The sequence below is a fragment of the Xiphias gladius genome, chromosome 3 (genome assembly GCF_016859285.1).
Source record: "Xiphias gladius isolate SHS-SW01 ecotype Sanya breed wild chromosome 3, ASM1685928v1, whole genome shotgun sequence".
NCBI lineage: Eukaryota > Metazoa > Chordata > Actinopteri > Istiophoriformes > Xiphiidae > Xiphias > Xiphias gladius.
The window spans coordinates 12,051,856-12,072,823 of record NC_053402.1 but is presented as its reverse complement, the minus strand read 5'-3'; the positions used below and the strand labels follow the sequence as shown (position 1 = coordinate 12,072,823).

The 20,968-nt window shown below is 41.1% G+C and overlaps 1 protein-coding gene across 8 annotated transcripts in view; it reads left to right on the top strand.

Moving 5' to 3' along the window:
- spag9a (sperm associated antigen 9a) overlaps positions 1-20,532 on the top strand; it is a 26,634-nt gene extending 6,102 nt beyond the window's left edge. Inside the window, exons 3-32 of one of the 8 annotated variants that reach the window (XM_040118840.1) lie at positions 838-908; positions 1,006-1,094; positions 1,364-1,514; positions 3,335-3,418; positions 4,731-4,866; positions 5,108-5,201; positions 5,291-5,412; positions 6,924-6,938; positions 7,242-7,299; positions 7,431-7,583; positions 7,678-7,729; positions 7,857-7,987; positions 8,125-8,181; positions 9,281-9,445; positions 9,680-9,809; positions 11,285-11,374; positions 11,495-11,602; positions 11,766-11,952; positions 12,096-12,311; positions 12,499-12,709; positions 13,425-13,541; positions 13,909-13,989; positions 14,082-14,149; positions 14,349-14,497; positions 14,753-14,924; positions 15,334-15,447; positions 16,774-16,950; positions 17,690-17,827; positions 18,003-19,288; positions 19,338-20,532. In XM_040118840.1, the coding sequence (XP_039974774.1) occupies positions 838-908; positions 1,006-1,094; positions 1,364-1,514; positions 3,335-3,418; positions 4,731-4,866; positions 5,108-5,201; positions 5,291-5,412; positions 6,924-6,938; positions 7,242-7,299; positions 7,431-7,583; positions 7,678-7,729; positions 7,857-7,987; positions 8,125-8,181; positions 9,281-9,445; positions 9,680-9,809; positions 11,285-11,374; positions 11,495-11,602; positions 11,766-11,952; positions 12,096-12,311; positions 12,499-12,709; positions 13,425-13,541; positions 13,909-13,989; positions 14,082-14,149; positions 14,349-14,497; positions 14,753-14,924; positions 15,334-15,447; positions 16,774-16,950; positions 17,690-17,827; positions 18,003-18,121 (3,455 nt within the window). In that variant the 3' untranslated portion in view covers positions 18,122-19,288; positions 19,338-20,532. The other 7 variants (XM_040118821.1, XM_040118805.1, XM_040118788.1 and 4 more) reach the window with 7 other exon arrangements.
- The last annotated feature ends 436 nt before the right edge of the window (positions 20,533-20,968 follow it).

Genomic DNA, 20,968 nt, shown 5'->3' with positions numbered 1-20,968 from the left:
CACAAAAAGAAAGTAATTTTATTGACCCATGCTTAACAGATTTCTCGGGAAGTAAATTGTAAATTCAATCAGTGTCATAGCCTTAATCTTTAGCCTCACATTCAGCTTCCCCACTCAGTGATTTGTCATAGTTGCACATAACTAATACGTATGCACAGGAGGGATTACTTCAGACTGCAGCTATCTCCCGCTGTGTATAGCCTGTTCTACCTTCACCTCATTACACGTCTCCATGAATTTGAAGATTCACAATAGCAGAATGAAATCCCCTGGTAGAGTCAAAATACACACATCGGCAAGACGTCATCACACAATGTACAGAAGCTTTAGCTGCTGTAATTGATAGTATCCAGGCTTTATATATCTGTCTGCCGCAGCAGCTCTCTGTGTGACTTAGGCTAAACCTGCCACACTAATAGTGGATTGGATGTTTTTGTCACTTCCTAAATTGGCCCACCACTGAAATCCAATTGAGTGAGATTACCCCCCTCTGCCTTATGCACACACTTTTATGTATATGATTGTGCTAGAGTTTGCACATGCAAAGACACAACAGTCAAAATCCTAAGATGTGAAATAATAGTGTTGTTCTTTACTTAAAAAGGTTTGATAATACATGATATACACTCTATAGCTTTTCTACAGATGTTTTGTGTTATTGGTAAACATATTATGGTCCAGATCCTACTTGGACTGTTTTCATTTCTGGTTCCCGTGTTTTTAAAAACGTGTATTTTTTTTTTATTCTCATTTTGCAATTCATCCATTCATACACAGTGTGTTTCTTGTCTTGTAAAGTGACTGCCCTCAACTGAGCAGTGTTGTCATCTGTTTCAGTCGGAAGGTTAGAAGAACGAGAGCTGGAGCTCAAGAAGGAATACAACTCCCTCTATCAGAGACACACAGAGGTGAGTGGGTGAGGAAGGAAAGAAGTGTTGTGGAGTTGTAAACATTAATAACATTTGTGACTAGTTTCCTCTGGGCCTTTTGCTTTGACTTCTGCAGATGATCCATAATTATATGGAGCACGTCGAGAGGATCAAAATGCAGCAGATTAGTGAGACTTCAGACTCGAGCTCGGTCGGCAGAGTCAGGTAAGATCACACGGAACAAGTTTTTGTTAAGAAACAAGTGTGAAGTCCACCAGGAAGAACAATCTTTCTTGGAAAATAAACCTATGGACCAAACCTGTGAACAAGTTTATTTGAACTTATTGTACGAGTGATCTTCTACCTGCAAATCAGAACACTACCGCAGCAAACACTCAGTGGATAACAATGGCTCAAGTGAGACAACATTCTGAGATTGATCCTGTGGAAAACATGATCAGAAATCATTTTTCTTATCCCTCTTACCACTCCAGGAGAGAGCGGCCTCTTTCATTGGGGATATTCCCCTCATCTGGTGGGGCATCTCTGCTAATCCCAGACCCCCAGACCAAAGCAGAGACACCCGGCACAGAGGGCTGGAGGTTCACCGACCCAACACAGCCACGGTCCAACGCTAGCCTCAAGGTGGGTGTGTGTGGATGGCACCTCCATTTGAACTTTAGGTTCACAGTTGGTGGGAAATAAAGACTTATTCCTGCAGAGAATAAACTCATGTCAGGGTCAGACTACATGATATCGGCCTGATGACTTACATGGGGAGTTTGGAAATGAGTGTCAGTGTAGCATAGTGAAAGACAAATGATGCCATGTTTTTGATGTTCGACTCAAAGGCCAACATGTTAGAATGTTTTGGCTCGTTTGACTGTGTCCTCCTCCTCATTATTACCTCATTATCTTTGGTCCAGAGTCTCAGTTGTGTGTCCTATTTGGCAACGTGTAAAATTCTGATTGTCCGGTCTGAATTCTGATGATCGTAAATGATGAAAAAACCAATGTGTAGTCTGATCCCATTATTACTCTGTTCACTTAACTGTTAAGAGCAAATGGTTAAAACGACATTGCTTATTTCACATTGTTTGATATCTGAATACCAACTACTACCTGAACACACTCATTGTTTTATCCGTCTGATCAAAATAAATGTCAATAGTTTAAAATCACAAACTATGGAGACTGATGTGATCGCTGTAATCCCATTTCTAGCCCTCCTGCTAGTGCTAGAAGAGTTTTTTGCGGTTTTGGCTCTGGATCCATTTAAAAATAGAGAGCCTTTGATTGGGCTCCGCCGTGCTTGAGCGTGTTTTAGAAGGCATCTGACAAGGCAATCTCTGTTTTCAGACTTCCTCCTCAACCTCCTCTTTAGCCATTGATGAATATGCAAACTTCCCCTAGCGCGGCAGTCAGAAGAGATCATTAAATGTATCTCATGAATATTCATAATTGCAACAATTTTCGTTTTGATACAGGCACAAATTATTGTTATGTTGTGTCAGCTACAATTAAGCTGTTCTCTAGGCAAAACAATGATTGGCACTCTCCAAAACATTTTTGCTATGTGGGCTATGTTTGTATCTGTGGCAGTTGGGACCTGAGGGGTGACAATGCAATTTCATCCCACTGCTGCGTTTTTGTTAAAACTGGGACATCGGCTCTGCGGCGCGGTGCATGACGGGAGTGATGCCGCTGTATGGCTCACAGCCAGTCACTGAGGGAGAAAAAGGCTAGCTGGACTGGGATTGGTTCTTATGTAATCAGTGCTACAGGACGGTTATTGTTGAGACGTGGCCTTTTGAACACGAGTGGCTTTGATATGCAGACGGGCTCCTAGAGTTGAACAGACCCCTCATATTTATTTACGGGAGAGGGTGGTGTTGCTTTGATGAGTGACAGGTCAATGATGTGCATATGCCTGCATGCCAGCCATGATCTAATTTCCATCCTCAATATGAGTCAAAACCATCTGATTGTCTTTAAAATTGGCATATTTATATTTATTATTATATATATATATATATCATTAAATTTTATTTCATTTAAAGGTACCTTAAAAAAGCAGTGGCACTTAAAGGATGAGTTCACATTTTTTGAAGTTTATTTTAAACCAATACTGACATGGCGATGTGTATTGAAATATTTTTGGCTGCTGTAATAATTCCTCATTTCCATACTGGTCACAAAGAGATCACTTCTAAAAACGGTTTCAGTGTAAGTGATGGGGCGAATTCACGCTCCTCCGTCTGTAAAAAAGCATTCTAAAAGTAGGCTGAACTGATGTGTGTGCGTGTTGGCCACGTGCGCGCGCACACACACACACACACACACACACAAAGGCTCAAACGCATCTGTATATTTTGCCACACACAGCAATACTTTTCCATTCACTTCACAGACATGCACACTTTGAGGTGTATGCATTTCTCCTTAACTGCCTCTGCACATGTGAGCTTTATGTCGACCCCCCAAAGGAAAGGGAGGGTAAGAGTGCGCAGGACTCTACTTGGGGGAATTCACTGGCTGACGACTGCAAGGTAGTTGGATGAGTGGTGGCTAGCGGAAGTGCCAGCAACAGGGGCACGCCCGCATTGGCTGTGGACAGCAGAGTGTTTGTGTTTGCGTGTGTGTGTGTGTGTGTGTGTGTGTGTGAGCTTCAGTAGTCTCCTCCACTCTGCTGTTTCATCTTTTCAAAAGCGTTGCCTCTCACTTTGTGCATTTATAGACCCTCGCTTCACAGACCACCTGTCCTAGACTGTGCTACATGCAACCATGTCCTGTCTGTAGGCTACATTGGGGTCTTTCAAATAAGTGCACACAACAGTCAGTCGTGCCACAGATGGGATTGGTTAATTATTTATCCTTTAGATTCAATAGCAGCGTGGTTGCATCTGGCCTCTAATTTGCTTTTCATTTCATTGAAAATGCATGAGTTTTATATTTCACATGCTTCTTTGTATTTTTGCGTCATTCATGTAGCTCTTTACTGATCACTCATTATACAATTAACATACCATTATACATTTAATCAGTATGCTGTCTCCTAATGCTGTAGTTGTGTAACATTAGACTTAGTCCAGTAGATCTATAATTTCAGTTTCTTCTAAACCATTTTTAGTTTTTCGATCCTGTGTCAGTTGTGTTGTGTTGTGTACTAGAGGTAGAATGGCAGCTCTCATTGTGGCCATGATTTCTGTTCAGTTGATGTTTTTGCAAAGCTGTGTAGCTCTGTGTGGACTTTGTGTCTCAGTTTATGTTGCTCATTTTTCTTTCTCTGCATCTGAAAGACATACAGCTATCCTCAAGTGTTTCAAGGTTCTTTCTTTTTTGTGTTAATTTATAGTATATCTTTTAGGTTCCCTGATGTTTTCTTGAGCTCCAATTTCGCAAAATTGGCCTGTAGCTTAGTATTTCAGATTTTTTGTATTTAAGAAAAGTTTTTCTTGGTCTAATAAGAATCTAATTAAAGCCAAAAGATAATCAGAAAATCAGTTTTAGAAGTAGAATTTCAGTTTGAGATCATTACGATGCTCTTGCTCTCCACAGTGTAAGAGCTGACGGAAATTGGACTCTCGTGTTTTCTGTTATACTGCATGTGTAGCATATGCAGTGAATCTCAAGCCTTTTCTAGTTTGTGATTAGCTCTTTCTCTGTTCCAACAACTGTCCATGTTAACCTGTTAGATCGTAAACTGTGTCATGTTGTTGTCGTTTTCTTTGTGGTCCAAACATGTTCGACATGTTTTTATTCCCTCATTTTGGCACTGGTCCATTTAAAGCGTCATCTTCACCCTTGACTTTGAGCAGCTCTCTGTAAATGTTGCCATAAAGCAGTCCCCTGCGTTTACAGGATGAGTTGTCGGACTTCACCGGCTCCAAGTCGGCCACACCGATGTCCACCACTGCGTCGGACATGGAGAGAGAAGATGGGAACAGTAAGAGCACTGAGGTGCAGGCAGCACCAGGGACCAGATCCATATCAGTGGGTAGGATCAAACATCATGAAACTGTTATTTACAGATTCACAATCAGTAGTCATCCGTTAGTTTTGGTGGATTTCATGCATATTTCTTTTTTGTCATTTACCGTATATAGCACAAATATTTGGTATACTGTGTTAATGCTGTATAGGGGTCATAAAAAATCTTTTTTTGTTACTTCGATCTACAAATACCACAAATAAGGACGCTTTTTTCCTTTTCTTTGGTAATCTGTCGTGTTCTGAAGGTTTGCCTGAAAATGACGACAGCTCAGATGTGAAGGACATTATTGAGTCCACCCCTGAGCTGGACATGGATCTCATTGGATACAAGCTCTGCAGGTAGTACAAAGAACTTGCTGTTGGGATGGTTTCAAACAAAGTTTCACAGGCTAGAAAAACATCACGTCCTGTTGTTATTACTCTACCAGTACCCCTACCAAAGGCATTGAGAACATGGCGTTTGACCGCAATACAGACTCTCTGTTTGAGGAGCTGTCGTCTGCAGGCACTGGGCTCATAGGGGATGTGGATGAAGGGGCTGACCTGCTGGGTGAGTAAGAACTCTATCTTCATTGGAGCAATGTAGCACTGAAATGGAATAATGTTGCTGCAATCCTGTCAGATCTTCTGGATAAATTTCACCTGGCGAGTTGTGACATATTGTGTAATGAAACTGAAATGTCTTGATTCAATTACAAATTCACTCAGTGGTTGTTTATGTGAAAGAACATGCCTTTTCTCGGTACTTGAATATTTACAATATATGATGGGTTCAGCAAATGCCCAGTTCACATGTTATGTGAAGATTAAGCATATAAATTATACCATTATACCATGGCCACTGAAAATACTCCTTGTATTGTGGTGTTTAATGGTTAAATGATTTTGAGAAAATAAATAGATATGAAATGAAGTGTAATACTTTTTACAATTTGATTTTGATATATTCCTTATGGTTCCCTGCTATTAAAACTACAGTTAACTCTAGCAAGGGTACTTATGATATTTCAAAATTTAAAAAGGGATGCGAATTGTTATGCAGCCTATCTTTCTCTGATCTTGTGCCCGTGGTATGATAATACTCTAAAAAATATGCTTCAAGGTCTCCTGACAAACATGCCTGTACTTCAGGTTGTGGTGGTAATTGCCAAATTTTAATGAAAAGATTATGTGACATCAGAGAATTTTTCATAATGTAATTGACTACAACTGTTTTCTTGCTTTATCAGTGAAACATTGGTCAGTACATCCAAAACAATGTGTAATAACCCTGAATATTTCTTATCTCTGTAATCAGTGCTTTTCTGGGTTTTTCAAAATGATCTGCTACTATGTTTGGCTCATAGCTGTTGTTCTACTGATAGTACTAGTTTCAAACTCCAGCACCTGCTGTTTGCTCCAGTGCTACACCACTTGCTTTGGTCCAGCTGTTATACTACGCAGTGTTAGCCATCTACCCATGTTAACATCACCTCTCTCTCTCCCGTGTCTCATCCTCTGGCTTTTGTCCATAATCCCAGTGGAGTACTCTGGTGTGTATGACCTCAGACCTTTCCTAAACTTAACATTCTTCTGTAATGTCCCCGTGACCCCAACTCATTAGTCACTTTCTGCCATATCCGCCATTGCTGCAGCTCACAGCTTTTTTTTCATTATGTTTGATAACGGTTGGCATTCAGTCGGTTCACTAATGCACAGATTATAGTTTTTCAGCTGCCTACTTTTGACTTTTGACTACTTTTGACAAAGGGCGGTGCATGTATGATGGAGTTTAATGCTTCTTTTGTTGGCCTAACTGTTCTTTTTACAGCTTAAAATATTTTTTTGCCCTGGTATTTTCCTCTTTTCCTTCTCTTTACTGCTGTGATTGTCATATGTAACTAGTCTTATAGATTCGGCAGCGTCTCTTCCTCTTTGCTTGCGGAGTCAACAGCTAAACGTTCAGCTCTGGCTCCTCCATCATTTTGGTCATTCCACTGGCTCAAACTATATCCGCATTTCTCTCTCTTTCTCTCTCTTCCTTATTCTTTCCGCCTGACTTGGATTGCATGGTTTTCTCAGACCTTAGTTTGATTGGTAAGACCTCACCCACTCTATCCATCCTTCTCCTGTCAGTCATGTGACATATGCTGTGGGTTTGTGGATTGGTGTGTTGTGGTAGTTTCTTGTACTGTGAAACCTACAGTAGCAAATATCTCACTAGGGGATATTTCACATTACACATAGTGCCTTGTTGGATTTGATTATAGTACGAATAATCTACAGTGGTAAATTTGAATTATGTAGTGCTTATGTAGTCACTTCTCCAGCTTGTTGTCAGATTTTTTTTTTTTTTTTCTTTTGTAATAAAATTCAAACGTCATCATTAATTCCGTTCAGGTATGGGCCGGGAAGTTGAAAATCTCATTCAGGAGAATTCACAACTGCTTGAGACAAAGTAAGTACAAAACTTAATGTTTTTTGTTTAATGGCTTTCCCAGTTAAAATGTGCCTTGGACCCAGAGGAAAAATAAATTAAAAAAATGCTGAATAATGTTACTAAAATGTCCTTGTCCCCTCTCTGTCCAGGAATGCCCTGAACGTGGTGAATAAGGATTTGATATTGAAGGTGGACGAGTTGACCTGTGAGAAGGAGATGTTGCAGGGAGAGATGGAGGCCGTGCTGCAGGCCAAGACCAAGCTGGAGGACAAAAACAGAGAGCTGGAGGAAGAACTCAAAAAGTACGTAACATTCTTAACAGATAGAACTTTGCAAATAACTACTACTGTGCTTATGCAAAACAACAACAGAATGTTTCCCAAATATCTTTTCCAGAGTGCGACTGGAAATGGAGGATGTGAAACAGAAAACTAAAGACGAAGAAGATGTGAGTCTTCTGCAGCTGAACTTTATATAACATGTTTGACCTGTTTCTGTCAAGATGTGGCTCATTCCTGAAATACTAAATGTATTTATGTCCAGTCATTGCTGGGTTTAATTGTGTGCTGCCGCAGAGTGATGTACCTACAGCCCAGAGGAAGCGTTTCACCAGAGTGGAAATGGCCAGAGTGCTGATGGAGAGAAACCAGTACAAAGAGAGACTGATGGAGCTACAGGAAGCTGTTCGGTGGACAGAGATGATCAGGTACAGCGCAAAGGGCTGCAAGTTTACACATGTACATAATCCCGTTTTTGTTTAAATTAAAGTTACTATTCTAATCCTGTACTTGTGTGTCTCTAAACTGACAGTTAACATGATCATCATCTTGTCCTTTTCTTTAGGGCCTCGAGGGAAAATCCGACGCTCACAGAAAAAAAGAAATCCAGCATCTGGCAGTTGTGAGTCCTCTCAACTTTACCGTTTCTTTTTTTAAAACTACAATATCTTCTACCTTTTGTCGGGGCTTTAGTTTTGACAGCCTTCCAAGTTAACTTTTGTGACATTTTCTCCCAAGTTATTCAAATACATTTTTTTCTTATCTCTTCCGTGATGTGCTATTGAATTGGCAGCATTAGGTAAAGATGGTTTAAAAAACCTTCCCCCTGCCAAACCTCTCTCTTGCCCTCTACTGACACAGAGCTGTTCCCTCCATTACAAATGGATCCAACTTTGATGTGTCTTTATCCATTATCTTTGCTCTCCATGCAGTGCATCAGTTGTTGTTATCACAAACTGCTCAGACATGACTCTCCTTGTACCCCTGGGATCTCCTGTCTCCTGCCTGCTGTGTGCCTTTTGGTGTTTTCCCACTCTGTCTGCTCATAGGGCGCTAAAGAGGGACAGAGTTTCTCCAGCACCCTTAATATATGTTCATATTCTGTCTTAAGTCAGGTTGTACCTGCAGATTGGTTGGCTTTTTCTATTATAGGAATTTTTTCAACAGGTTAAGTAGATGTCTTACAAACCAAGCAATGTTATTTTATTTTGGACTTTTAGCAACATATAAATCGCTGGGGACACATCAGTTTTCAGTCTGCTATTTTTATTGTAACAATTTCTCCCCCATCTTTTCTGCACAGCAGTTTCTATTGTATAGTTTCTATGGAAACTATAAACAGCATGATTGAACAGCATTCATTCTGAAACAATGAATTGTACAATAAGATATTTTATTTAGGTTTTATTCTTTGAACTCTAATGCTTTTATCTGTTTATTCAAACTGGTATCAATTTTATGTACACTTGCTAAATGGTTGAATTATGTGTAATTTATACATGGATATGTGCTGCTTTTAGATGGTAAAGACACAAATAGGAATAGAGATGAAGTGCTCAGCTACACCACAACTCCCAGCATGCTTTATGTCACTGTACAGTACATGTTTGTGATAGTTCCTTGTGTGCCCGATCGGTTGGTGATCCCCCTACCCTTCTTTTTCCCTCCACTCCTGTGGGCTCTGTTTCCCTCTTGGCTTTCTGTAACTTCACCACCTGCAGCTTCAGCAGACTGTTTAGCTCCTCCTCCAGTGCCCCCGCTATAAAGAAGGTGGAGTCCCAGTCTAACGTGAAATACAACGCCCCGGTGAACTTGGTAAAGAGGAGTAGCACCTTCTCCCAGTTCCCCACAGAGAAGTCCAAGACCTTCGACTTCCTCAACGAAGAGTGAGTAATGGAGTCAAGTGACTGTGAGTTTGGTGCATGTAATATCAAGGTGGACACGTTTAGGGAAGTTCTGAAGAAGGCACAGAATGTGGAACTTGCATAACCTGAGGTCTGCCATGACTCATTCCAACAACATTTGTAGAGAAATTTTCACCTAATGGCCTGTGATAATGAACATGTATATAATGTATGTGTTACCTGATCACATTTTCTCTGTCTGCACTCTTTCTGTAGAAAGGATCAGTGCAGCTCGCCATCGCGTAAAGAGCAGAAGAGAGCCCAGTACAGACAGGTCAAGGCCCACATGCAGAAGGAGGATGGACGAGTCACTGCGCACGGCTGGAGTCTGCCCAGCAAATACAAGGTGGGAATTGAAGGTTTGAAGGGAATAGTCTGAATTTCGTTCTGAATGGCTGCGGTCGCATGGTCCAAAACATTACGTGCTATTTTTTCTCCTCACCACTTTTTCCTTGACCTCAATGGAAAATGTCATGTCATGTTCGTAAGGACTTGGATGGTCCAGTGTACCCTCTGCGGAGTGAGATAAGGAAGGAAGCATTGACGCACCTTTCCTTAGCATTTAGGGAAATCCACTGGCTCTTTAAATGGCTGCCACTCACATACTTCCGGGTCATTTCACTCAGTTAGGAACCTTTCTAAGTAAAAAAGACTATTTGACCTCAGCCAATGAGCACAGCACGGACTTGGAATTATTTACTGATAGTTAACAGTGTCAACAACAGGGCAGGGGAGAAAGACCCCAGGTGATATTTGGGCCCATTTTCGTTACAATGGGGCTGAGAAAAAGAAAGAATGCATCGCTTTATCTTTTTTTCATAAAATAAATTTGACTAAGTTGACAAAAAATGATTGGTTTTGGTTAGACTAGATTGACTGAAATGTTCAATATAATCTGATGACTAAAAAAAGACAAGTCAATGTCAAGTTCTCATTGATTTAAAACTAGACTAAAATAGTTAGTTTTCTTTAAAATTTTAAACTTTTAGTCAACTAAAACTTCTCTAAAAATCATGATGAGGTTGACTAAATATGATTCATTTTACACAGAACTAAGACTAAAGAACAAAATAGTTGTCTGTTTTTCATTTCAGATCAGTGATATTGATCAAGACTGTCAATTTTAATTTGGTTCCCCTGACTCAGCTTCCCTCTTTTGAACAAGACATTAATTTAAATTTTCCACTAGATGGAGCTTGACACAGATTTATGTAGCGGTGACATAAATATGAACATTGTAAAGGTTTATGTGCAGTTTTCCACATTCTGGGACTGACTGAGGAATGTTTTGTTTATATGTCGTTTACTTATCTTTGTAGCTGACGTTGCTTTCTGCTGAGCATAAATGGGGGCTATGTTTAGGGTACCACTGCTCCATCTGTGCTGTGTAACAAAGGGAAATTGTTATTTACTACTGCATTACACCTAAATGAAAGCTGCACTAAGTGATATCTGCGAGAGCTGTTTTTGTCTTCAAAGCAGACAAAGGGAAGGGCTGTTTCCTTTTAACCTAGTAATCTTTCAAATTTTAAATTAACCTGTTACATGTAATTAAAATTGAAATTATAATGAATTATAATTAATGTGTCCATGTCTGTCTTGTAGTTAGTAAAAAAAACAAACATACAAAGCAGCACATTTAACATGGTTTGAAACCCACCAAAATCTAGCATAAACCCAGCAATTTCATTCCATGTTTTGATGATTCAAATTAATGTCGACCATTCAAAAAACCTTCACTACGTTTTTTTTGTCACAATCTGGGTGAAAATCTGTTGTTAAAGCCTGTGGCCTTCACATATGCTGCTTACATCCCCACAGGTGGCAAATGGTGGACAGCTGGAGAACAAAATGAACTTACCTGTACCAGTATACTTGAGACCTCTGGATCAGAAAGACACTTCTTTGAAGGTAGTTTATGAAAAAACTTGACACGTACATACACAAAACTTACTATGTGGCCTTTTGTGCATCTCCGTGAATTCTGAAGAAAATGAGGTATCGATATTGCATTCCCTCTCTGTTTCCCAGCTTTGGTGTGCCGCAGGGGTCAACCTGTCTGGGGGGCGGATACCAGAGCTTACTAAGCAGACGAAGGGTTCCCAGAGTAGCCTGGACCAGCTGGAGCAAGAGAGTAAGGTGAGAGTAAGTACTTTAAGGAAGAGGCTGTTCTTATTCAGTAGTGTTTTCTGTATTATTATAATGTTTGAACCGGAGCTACACTTTGTAGGGCCAATGAGTTCTTCAAAGTTTGCTTCAAATTCTGTCGAGGCTGTGGGCTGATCTTTGAATCTTACTTAAGGATCAGGAGAGAGGGGAGCAGGAGAAGGAGCTGATACTTCAGAATGAAATGTCCAGTCGGGTGTGGGTGTGCACCAGCACCCACTCCTCCACCAAGGTTATGGTGCTGGATGCCAGTCAGCCCAGCGATCTACTTGACAGCTTCTACGCCTGCAACACCCATGTCATCTGCATTGCCAGTGTGCCAGGTAGGTTGATAGTTTATTTGTGGGCACTGGGTCAGTGGGTTTCCTTCTCTTTGTCATCTGTAACTGCGCAGTTCCTTTCTGATTGAATCAGCAATGAATTTGAACTCTAAGGTTGTTTGTGTTCTTTGTTTTATTTTTCCCAGGGGTGTTGGAGACTGATTATCCGACAGGTGAGGAGGTACCCCAGGACCCGGAGGCTAGCCAAGGTGACGGGGTGTCACTGGCTGGCAGCGTGGCCAGTGTGGGCTCTACAGGCAGTGATGGTGCCATGGCAGGAGAGGGGACCACCGCCATCCCCCAGACGGCCAGCCCAGGTGTCACAGACCAGCTGGCTGAGAACAGCGCCATTTCTGGCTCAGGTAGTTATCTGCTGGGAAAACTTTTGCCATACTGTTGTCCACGCCAATGTTAAACTAGGTGAAGCCAGGTTCACTGATCCCAAGGATCACCGACAATCCACCTTTTTCCTTTTCCTTGTGTGTTTGAATCTCCACCCAAACCTTTACTTTTTCATTACCTCTCCCTTTCGTTCCACATCGCCCACAGTTGAGCTGTCCAGAGAGACCAGTCCAGCAGAAGATGGGGTTCCCACGGCGGAAGAGGCAACGGAAGCAACGGAGGCTGACGCTGGTGTGGGCGAAGAAGGAGAAGGTGACCACGGAACAGATCAAAACCAGCCAGGAATCTACACGGAGCATGTGTTCACTGACCCACTGGGGGTGGGACCCACCGACTCCTCTCCTGATGACACACAGAGGTGAGGAATAATATTCTAGATTATCATTTCTGAAATTGTTAAATATTTTAGCAAATGCTTAAATATGTATTAGTAAGTTTGTTTGTTTGTTCTTAAGTTTTCAAGGTGCAAATCACAATAGCAATTTTTCAAGAGACAAATAAGTATATGTATAAATAAATAATGTCTTACCCAGTGCAAAAGTCCAGCAACACCTCTTGCAAGCATTTTGTTAAAAAGAGGCTACAAACTCCAAGAAGTTCAAGTTGAGCCAGATCATAAACTCTGACTGCGACAGAACCGAAAAACCCAGCGCAACGTTTAGGTCCTCAGATCTTAATCAGGTAAAATTTCATCACTTAATTTTTACCCCGACGAAGGTAAAAAGTTAATAAACCTGATTAAGGTTTGAGGACCAGCACTTTGTTTATAAAGTCAGTACAAGAGATCAACAGTGTGTGGGATTTTTTTTTTTTTGGTTCTTTCACATTAAAAGGAGGCTAACAATCTTGATTTGAAAATTTTAGCCATTCTACAGTACAAACACACCCTCAACAACAAAAATCAGCTGAAGTAGTAACGGTCAACTGCACTTTTGCCGTCAGCAGTATCACTATTGAGACTGGCGGTATGTCAGTCTAAAAAACTAAAAAAAATACAAAATAAAAGTGCAACGTTATGAAGCATGTATCTGAAAGACTGCTGCCTGGTGAAAGGTGTGCCTTCTGTGATCCAGGGGCTCCGGCCAAGACGGAGTGACTTCCTTGCCAGAAGACTCCGACCCATCAGACGGGGAAGTGCTGAGGATGAGCAGCGCCCTCCCCACCATGTGGCTGGGAGCACAGAATGGATGGTGAGGACACGAGGGAGGCCACTAGAGGGAGCTGTTAGTGCAGCAGAAAATAAGGAGTGGCCCTCACAGAGTGATGATGAACCTATGACTTCATTGAGAGAATAGTTATTATGCACTTACTTTACTTTTCAATATAGGGACTGAATGATTGATAAGTGGCGACCAAAGTTCATTATGAGCACACATGAGCACACATTAGACACATTATGAAATCTAGTCGGTTTTAACCTAATAGTGGTTCTGTTTTTCTCATTGTGAGCAAATCCTTTCACTTATACTTTCACCAGCTTTATTTTTCTCATTTAGCCCTTATTGTGCTGTACTCTGCTCAGCCTTTCCTTATCTCTCATGTCTCTTCATTTTCAAGTCTGTATGTCCACTCGTCCGTGGCACGCTGGAGGAAGTGTCTCCATGCCATCAAGCTGAAAGACTCCATCCTCAGCATAGTGTGGGTACAAAGTCAGTTGTGGAGTTGTTCAACATACTTTTTCACCTACAGGAAAAAAATGTCTAACACAGTGTCTTCCTGATGTGTTAAAGGCATGTTAAAGGGAGAGTCCTGGTAGCGTTAGCCGATGGGACATTAGCAATTTTCCACAGAAGCATTGGTAAGTCTGTGGCATAGCGCTCCTTGTAGCAGGGCATAAGCGTAGTTTTTGCATTTCATTCAGTGTTTGGTATGACTAATTAATTTAAACGATTAAATGAATTGATATATTTTTAATTTTTGCATTCATACCGTTGGAGCTACTTCATTTCATACTACAAAGACCTCGGTTCTCAAGTCTCTTTGTTTCTTGCCAGCAGACGGTCAGTGGGACCTAACCAACTACCACCTGCTGGATCTGGGCCGGCCCCACCACTCTATCCGCTGTATGACCGTAGTCCATGACAAGGTGTGGTGCGGCTACAGGAACAAGATCTACGTCATCCAGCCCAAGGCCATGAGGATAGAGGTACAGCGGACATGAGAGTCAATAAAGTCTCTGTCAGTCATGTTTTCTTTTCTAGTCAGCCTCAACTCTAGTGTAGGTAAAAGGGAAAAAGTACTCCTGTCTTTCGGCAAAGCCCAGATCAGGAACATATCTTTAATATATATATAAACTTGCCTTTATCTAAGACATGTCTTATAATGACATCTAAGAATTTTACATTTGACATGTCCACAATATTCTTACATCGCATCATTGCAACCTGCCGTGCCTGAGCAGAAGTCATTTGACGCTCATCCTCGCAAGGAGAGCCAGGTGCGGCAGCTGGCCTGGGTTGGAGACGGTATCTGGGTGTCCATCCGACTGGATTCAACCCTACGCCTGTTTCACGCCCACACCTACCAGCACCTCCAGGATGTGGACATCGAGCCCTACGTCAGCAAAATGCTTGGTATACATACGGTTCTCTCCATATGCACTAGTCGCTTCTCTCAGAAATCCTGATCTCTTCTCTGACTTTGCGCCGACCAGGCCATTGTTTTTTCTTAACTTACTTTTTATGGGAAATAATCATTGGCTAAAATAAACCTGAGATCTTCTGAATCTAAAGTTATGTATTTTGAACTGATGTTAGGTTTGTTTTATTATTGATGTTGCGGGAGTATGAAATTTAATTTGTGTAACAAGCCTCTTGTGGGTCAAAGTGCCATACATACAGTATTTACAGTGTAAAGCTTCTGTACACAAGTACAGTGCAATAGATAAAAGTTTGAGAGCAGCATCTGTATATGGTTGGTAGAGTTTCTAACTTCTGAACATAGCAATCAAATGTCTGCTTGTCTGCTCTGTGTGTGCTGTAGGTACGGGTAAACTGGGCTTCTCGTTCGTGAGAATCACAGCTCTGGTGGTGTCCTGCAGCCGTCTGTGGGTGGGGACGGGAAATGGCGTCATCATTTCCATCCCGCTGTCTGAAGGTATCATACTCCTGCGACACATCAACAGCCCGCTCCGATTTGCTCCAAAATGTCCACTTTTATTTTCATAGGGCTAAATAACATATTTTCATATCGCTGTGTGTATTAACTGAAAAGCTCTGTAAAGTTTAGGTTCTTGAATATGAGCGCTGATATTCATTCTTGGTAAAGTGATTTAAGTTTAGAATATTTCTCCCATAAATGTTTTGAATGCTTTCTATGCGTTGTGGAGAAAATATTAAGTTCACTATCTGAAAAACATAACATTTGTAAAATGAAGATCCTGTGCGATGTCTTTGACAAACTGTGCCATCTCTGACAGTGTGTGGCTTAAAATGAGTGCCCACTCTGGCGCTCGAGGTGCAGTAGTACAGTAGTAGCGGAAACAAGTGGCTTGCCCTCATATCCCCCTCTGCTGCCTCCTCGACGCCCTCCTCCAGTTGCTTTAGGAAGCCACGGACCCTCAGCGTGGACACCCTGAGGTGCCTCAGGGATGATTCAACATCATACTGTACACAGCCTCACCTCTTCTCTCTCTCACTCTCTCTCTCACGCTCTCTGGCTTTTTAACCTCTCTCTAAATCCTGGCTGTCATACATCCTCCCTGCCTCGTCTCACTGTGTGTCGGAGTCCTACATTTCTCTTAAGGCACATTCAGACAGTGCAACAATTGTTACCTCCCAGGCGCTAACTGTCGAATAAAAAAGCCGACTGGGTCGCCATGGATACGGGTCTCACAGGCACCGTGTAGCTCACACAACACCATTTGGCAGGTTTACGCTGCACAGCTCTCCTCTCAGTGGAAATGGAGGAAGGCTAGGTCCCCTTTCTCTTCCACCTCTAGCTTCTCTCCTACAGGCTCTACTCCTTGGCCAGAAGCATAGAGCTCTCTTTTTGCAAGGGTGCCTCACTTTGTTTATGCTTTCAGAAACAATGAGAGCAAAAAGGCCCCTGTGCCGGCCAGTTCTGCTCATAACCCTGCTTTGTCTAGTTTCACAGTTTCACACTGTTGTGTAAATATATGTCTGTGTAAGTGTGTGTGTGCCTCAGTGAACCATTAACACTGATCTTTTTTGATACATTTCCTGCCCTCAACCTGAGATTTGTCTTTTGCCCCCTTCACCCACAGCTGGCTTTTTTCGGTTTTATTTTATTTCTCGTTTCTTATTCTCTCCTTTGCTTGTTTGTCGATCGTTGCCGATAAGACCTTGTTTTGAAGTCTCTTGCCTTCACTGCTTTCATACATCACAGGAAAATACGCAAATAAAATGAGACATTTTTGACAACAGCAGTTTTTATTCATTTTATTCCTTTCTCACTCTGCAGCCAGCAAGACGGCGGGAATAGTGCCGAACCGGCCCGGCAGTGCTGTACGGGTTTACGGTGATGACGGTTCAGACTATGCCATACCAGGCAGCTTTGTGCCATACTGCTCCATGGCCCACGCCCAGCTGTGTTTCCATGGACACCGAGATGCTGTCAAGTTTTTTGTCACCGTGCCAGGTGAGCGACAAGGGCAGACCAGAAAACTGTGGAATGAAGTGGCGAGAACAGACAAAATGAATAGCTGCTAAACGATGGCAAATTTTGCCAGCCACGTGTTTGGGCTAGGTTACTTACAGGTATGTTAGTAATGGAAATTATTTTGAGTCTGATAAGGTATCAGCAAATAGATATGAACACCATTCATATTTGTGACATTTAGGTAGCAACGATGAATTGATTGGTCGATTGAAAAAGAAAACGTAATCTGCAACTATTTTGATAGTTGATGAATGGTTTCAGTGATATTTCAAACTGCACCTCTGTTTTATATAATTTTGAAATGAATATCTTTGGATTTTGGAGTTTGATCAGGCAAAACAAGACATTTTAGGATGTTACCTTGGCATTTTTTACTACTTTTTTACCTCTCATAGACTAAATGATTAGTCGAGAAAAAAAAAATCAGCAGATTAATTGATCACGAAATCGTTGTAGATGCAGCCAACATTTTTGCGTCTTTTATTATGGTCAATTTTTTGAATATATTTTGAATAATAGTTGCCTGAAAATAAATTGATGAAATCTTTGACAATAAAGTCACTGCTTAAGTCAAATATAAAAAAAAAAAACAACAGAAAAAACATGGCAGCTCCTTCCTGATTACAGCTTTTCAAAATCCTTTTTCTCTGTTTCTCATTACTGTAAATTGAAAATATTTTTTTTTTGATTCTTGGTTATTTGATTCTCTTTGTCACAGGACAGGCAATGCCTCCCCCAGGTGGTGCAGATTCAGGCTCTGATGACCCTGCCTCCGAATCCTCGGACACAGCGACCTCTGAGCCCAAAACATACTTGGTCATGAGTGGAGGTGAAGGCTACATTGACTTCAGAATGGGTGAGTACGCCATGTTTCCGCTACAAAATATTTAAGGTTGCATTTGAATCTACTTGAAAAGTAATGCAGCTGAATGTTCACTGTCTGACTATTAAAACTGGTGCGAAAGCATCCAGTATCTCCACTGTGACCCACCTGGTAGGCTGTTTGTTTGACTCATCGTCTTCCTCCTCAGGCGATGAAGGCGGTGAGTTGGACGGTTTATCAGAGCCGACAGCCAGCCAGCAGTCAGCACCCACCAAGGCCGAGCGGAGCCACCTCATTGTCTGGCAGGTCACAACTCCTCATGATTGAAAAAAACAATCACAGACTGTTGTGTCAATGCCAGGGCCACCGTCCAACCCCCGCATGCCCTCCTCTAAGTTTTTAATTTGGTATTACGTTCTTAATGCCTGAGTAGTTGACTACTTTGTAAAAAAAACAAAACAAAAAAAAAACAACCTATTATTTTTAGTCCATGTTTTGTACAGTTTATTCTTTATGAATTTGAAATAGGTGAGGTGAGGTTTATGTTTACTTAAAGAATACGTCCATGGTCCAAGTGTTCCCTTCTGCTGGGCTGCATGTTGGAAAAGCAGGTGCACACAGAAAAAAAGGCCAAGTCAGCACATGTAAAGGTGTGGGCAAAGTTTGTTCAGGTAATGTTTGTCGCCCAAATGTTAAAAATGGTTTCGATTGTGAAAGACAAAAGGGAAAGCACTTGAAGGATTTTTGCAGTCATAAAAAAAGGGAGCTAAAAGTTTTGATTTGAACTAAAGAATATTTTGTATTTACACGCGTAGGACCTTTACATTTGTAAACCACACGTCTGCACATGTGCGAGCATCCGATGTGTGAATGCATTCACTGATATCTTTCCTGTGTTGAGCATTTTTATTATCTTTACCATTAGGGATGATACCTATAAGTCAAAATGCATACAGAATATCAAAAGGTTCAATTGTTTGAATGTGTCCTCTGAGGCTGATTACTCTACTGTATTGTCTGATTATTAGAAAAGCAGCTTGCACGTACAAGTGGTCCACAAAAAACATGTACTCATAATTAAATGTGCTTTTATTGAGCAAAAGTTGTAGGATAAAACATTATTTTAGAGGTTGTATTAATATCGAATGAAACCGAGCCCTATTTGCCACAGGATTATGTTTTGTGATATGAATAATGTCCAAGCATTTTTGGGTACTTTAAGGTTTCCTGTGAACAGAAGACCCAGCTTACTGTACTGCAGGTTAGCATTAGCCTGCATGGGGAAACCCTGTATCCTCGTTCCGCGTGTGTGTGTGTGTGTGTGCGCGCGCGCGTGTGTGCGTGTGTGTGTGTGCGCGTCTGCGCCTGCTCGGCTGTTTTAAAGCTAAAACCTCGTCTGTCGTGTGAGGAGAATCTGCCTGTGCCACCAGCTTGGTGCTTCCTGTGTGCTTCATCTCATTGGCACTTTAAAATGTTAGATGTTAGTCGCTTGAGGTTTGGAAGAACACCCATGGTAATGCACACTAAATTACTATGTGCTAAGGTTTGGAAGAACACCCATGGTAATGCACACTAAATTACTATGTGCTAATTGTGTAGAGGGAACAAAATGAACAAATATTTGTAGCGAGGTGGCACCCCAGTAACCAAAGGACGAAAGAAGAAGCACCGTGAAACTGACAATTTCATTTTTTTTCATCATTTCCAACAAGTCTTATGAGTCTAATAATTTGAAGGTTATACATGTAGATCTTACTGGGGAAATAAGCTTGAATAAGGGAATCTGACTAAAAATAACATTTTTGTGTGGCACCTTCTAATGGACATGCACACAGCACTAAAGAGAGTCTCTCCTGATTGCCTCATCATTCCTTGTTTTGTTGTCAAAAATACATTTGGTGGCCTGGAAGGCAAATATTGTCGTTATTTTTTGTTGCTTTGGCCATTGTGCGTGTTTTGTATTCATCCGTGAGACACTTTTATTAAGTAAAGAGTATTTTGTTGACGACTGTAACATGATAGGATACCAATATTAAGCAGGTCTTTTAATTTGTTTTTATATATCTGAAAAGTTGGGCCAAGATTGGTCTTCAGTCCATTTCAAAATAATAACTTTATGTTGTGTTTTTGCCATTCCAGTATTTATTTCCTGTTATCGAGCCTATCTTGGTTCAGAATGTAACTTTCTACATGAGCAAAATATAATAGGAGGCTATTGTAAACAAAATAGTCCAATGAGTTTACATGATTGTCAATAATGGTTAAATAAAAGAAATCAATGTAATCATGTTGGAGATTTTTGACAAACCATAAGATCAAAGTATGCAAACAATAACTTGGTGGTTTTCAAACAACACATTCATGTACTAAGCTATGCATGTTTTTTAAGAGAACACTGCTATGTTATCAGCTAAATCTCTGTTTATTGCCACCGTTTTGGGTGGGGTGGATGTCTATAGTGTGTGTGTGTGTGTGTGTGTGCGTGTGTTTGTGTGCGTGTACAGTACATGTATGTGTACATGTAAGAGTTTGAACGCAAGAGACATTTGTCAGTGGGTTTGATTTTTGCAAATGAACGGTATATGTGTTCTCATTGTATGTCCATCTGTAAAACCCCAGAGAATGGTCACAATCACCCATTGTACGGGGCTTCTCTGGACGCCATAACGGTGGTTCCTCTGGTCAGTGTTTGCTAAAACAGCATCATAGCCTTATTTTTAACAATCTATTAAATCAGTTTCATGGAGAAGTTGCTGTTATCATGTGTCTCATTGTTATTAATTTCATTTTTGCAATTTTTCCCCCCCCGTATGTTACAGGCTTCTTACTATGAGGAATAGGGTCCTACGTGGACACACCATTTTGTGCCAAAGTTAGAACAGTTTTGGTTATTGCACATTAGATATTTTTGTATTTCTGTTTTTTTGTTTTTGTTTTTTTTTTCCAGAGCTTTTCTCACAGCTTCGAATCGGGCGGGTCTCCATTACAAAAAGGTGATGTCATGTACTGCTGTGCACCATTCAGGAATCAGCATCATTTGAATCTGAATCTGACTACAGTTATTTGGTTTGGTCACCGTCAGTCCAATCTGATTTTAAAAACCACACCCAGATGAACAGATGAACTAGCAGATGAACTAGGTTTTTAGGTGTTAAATAATAAGTTACTTCATAT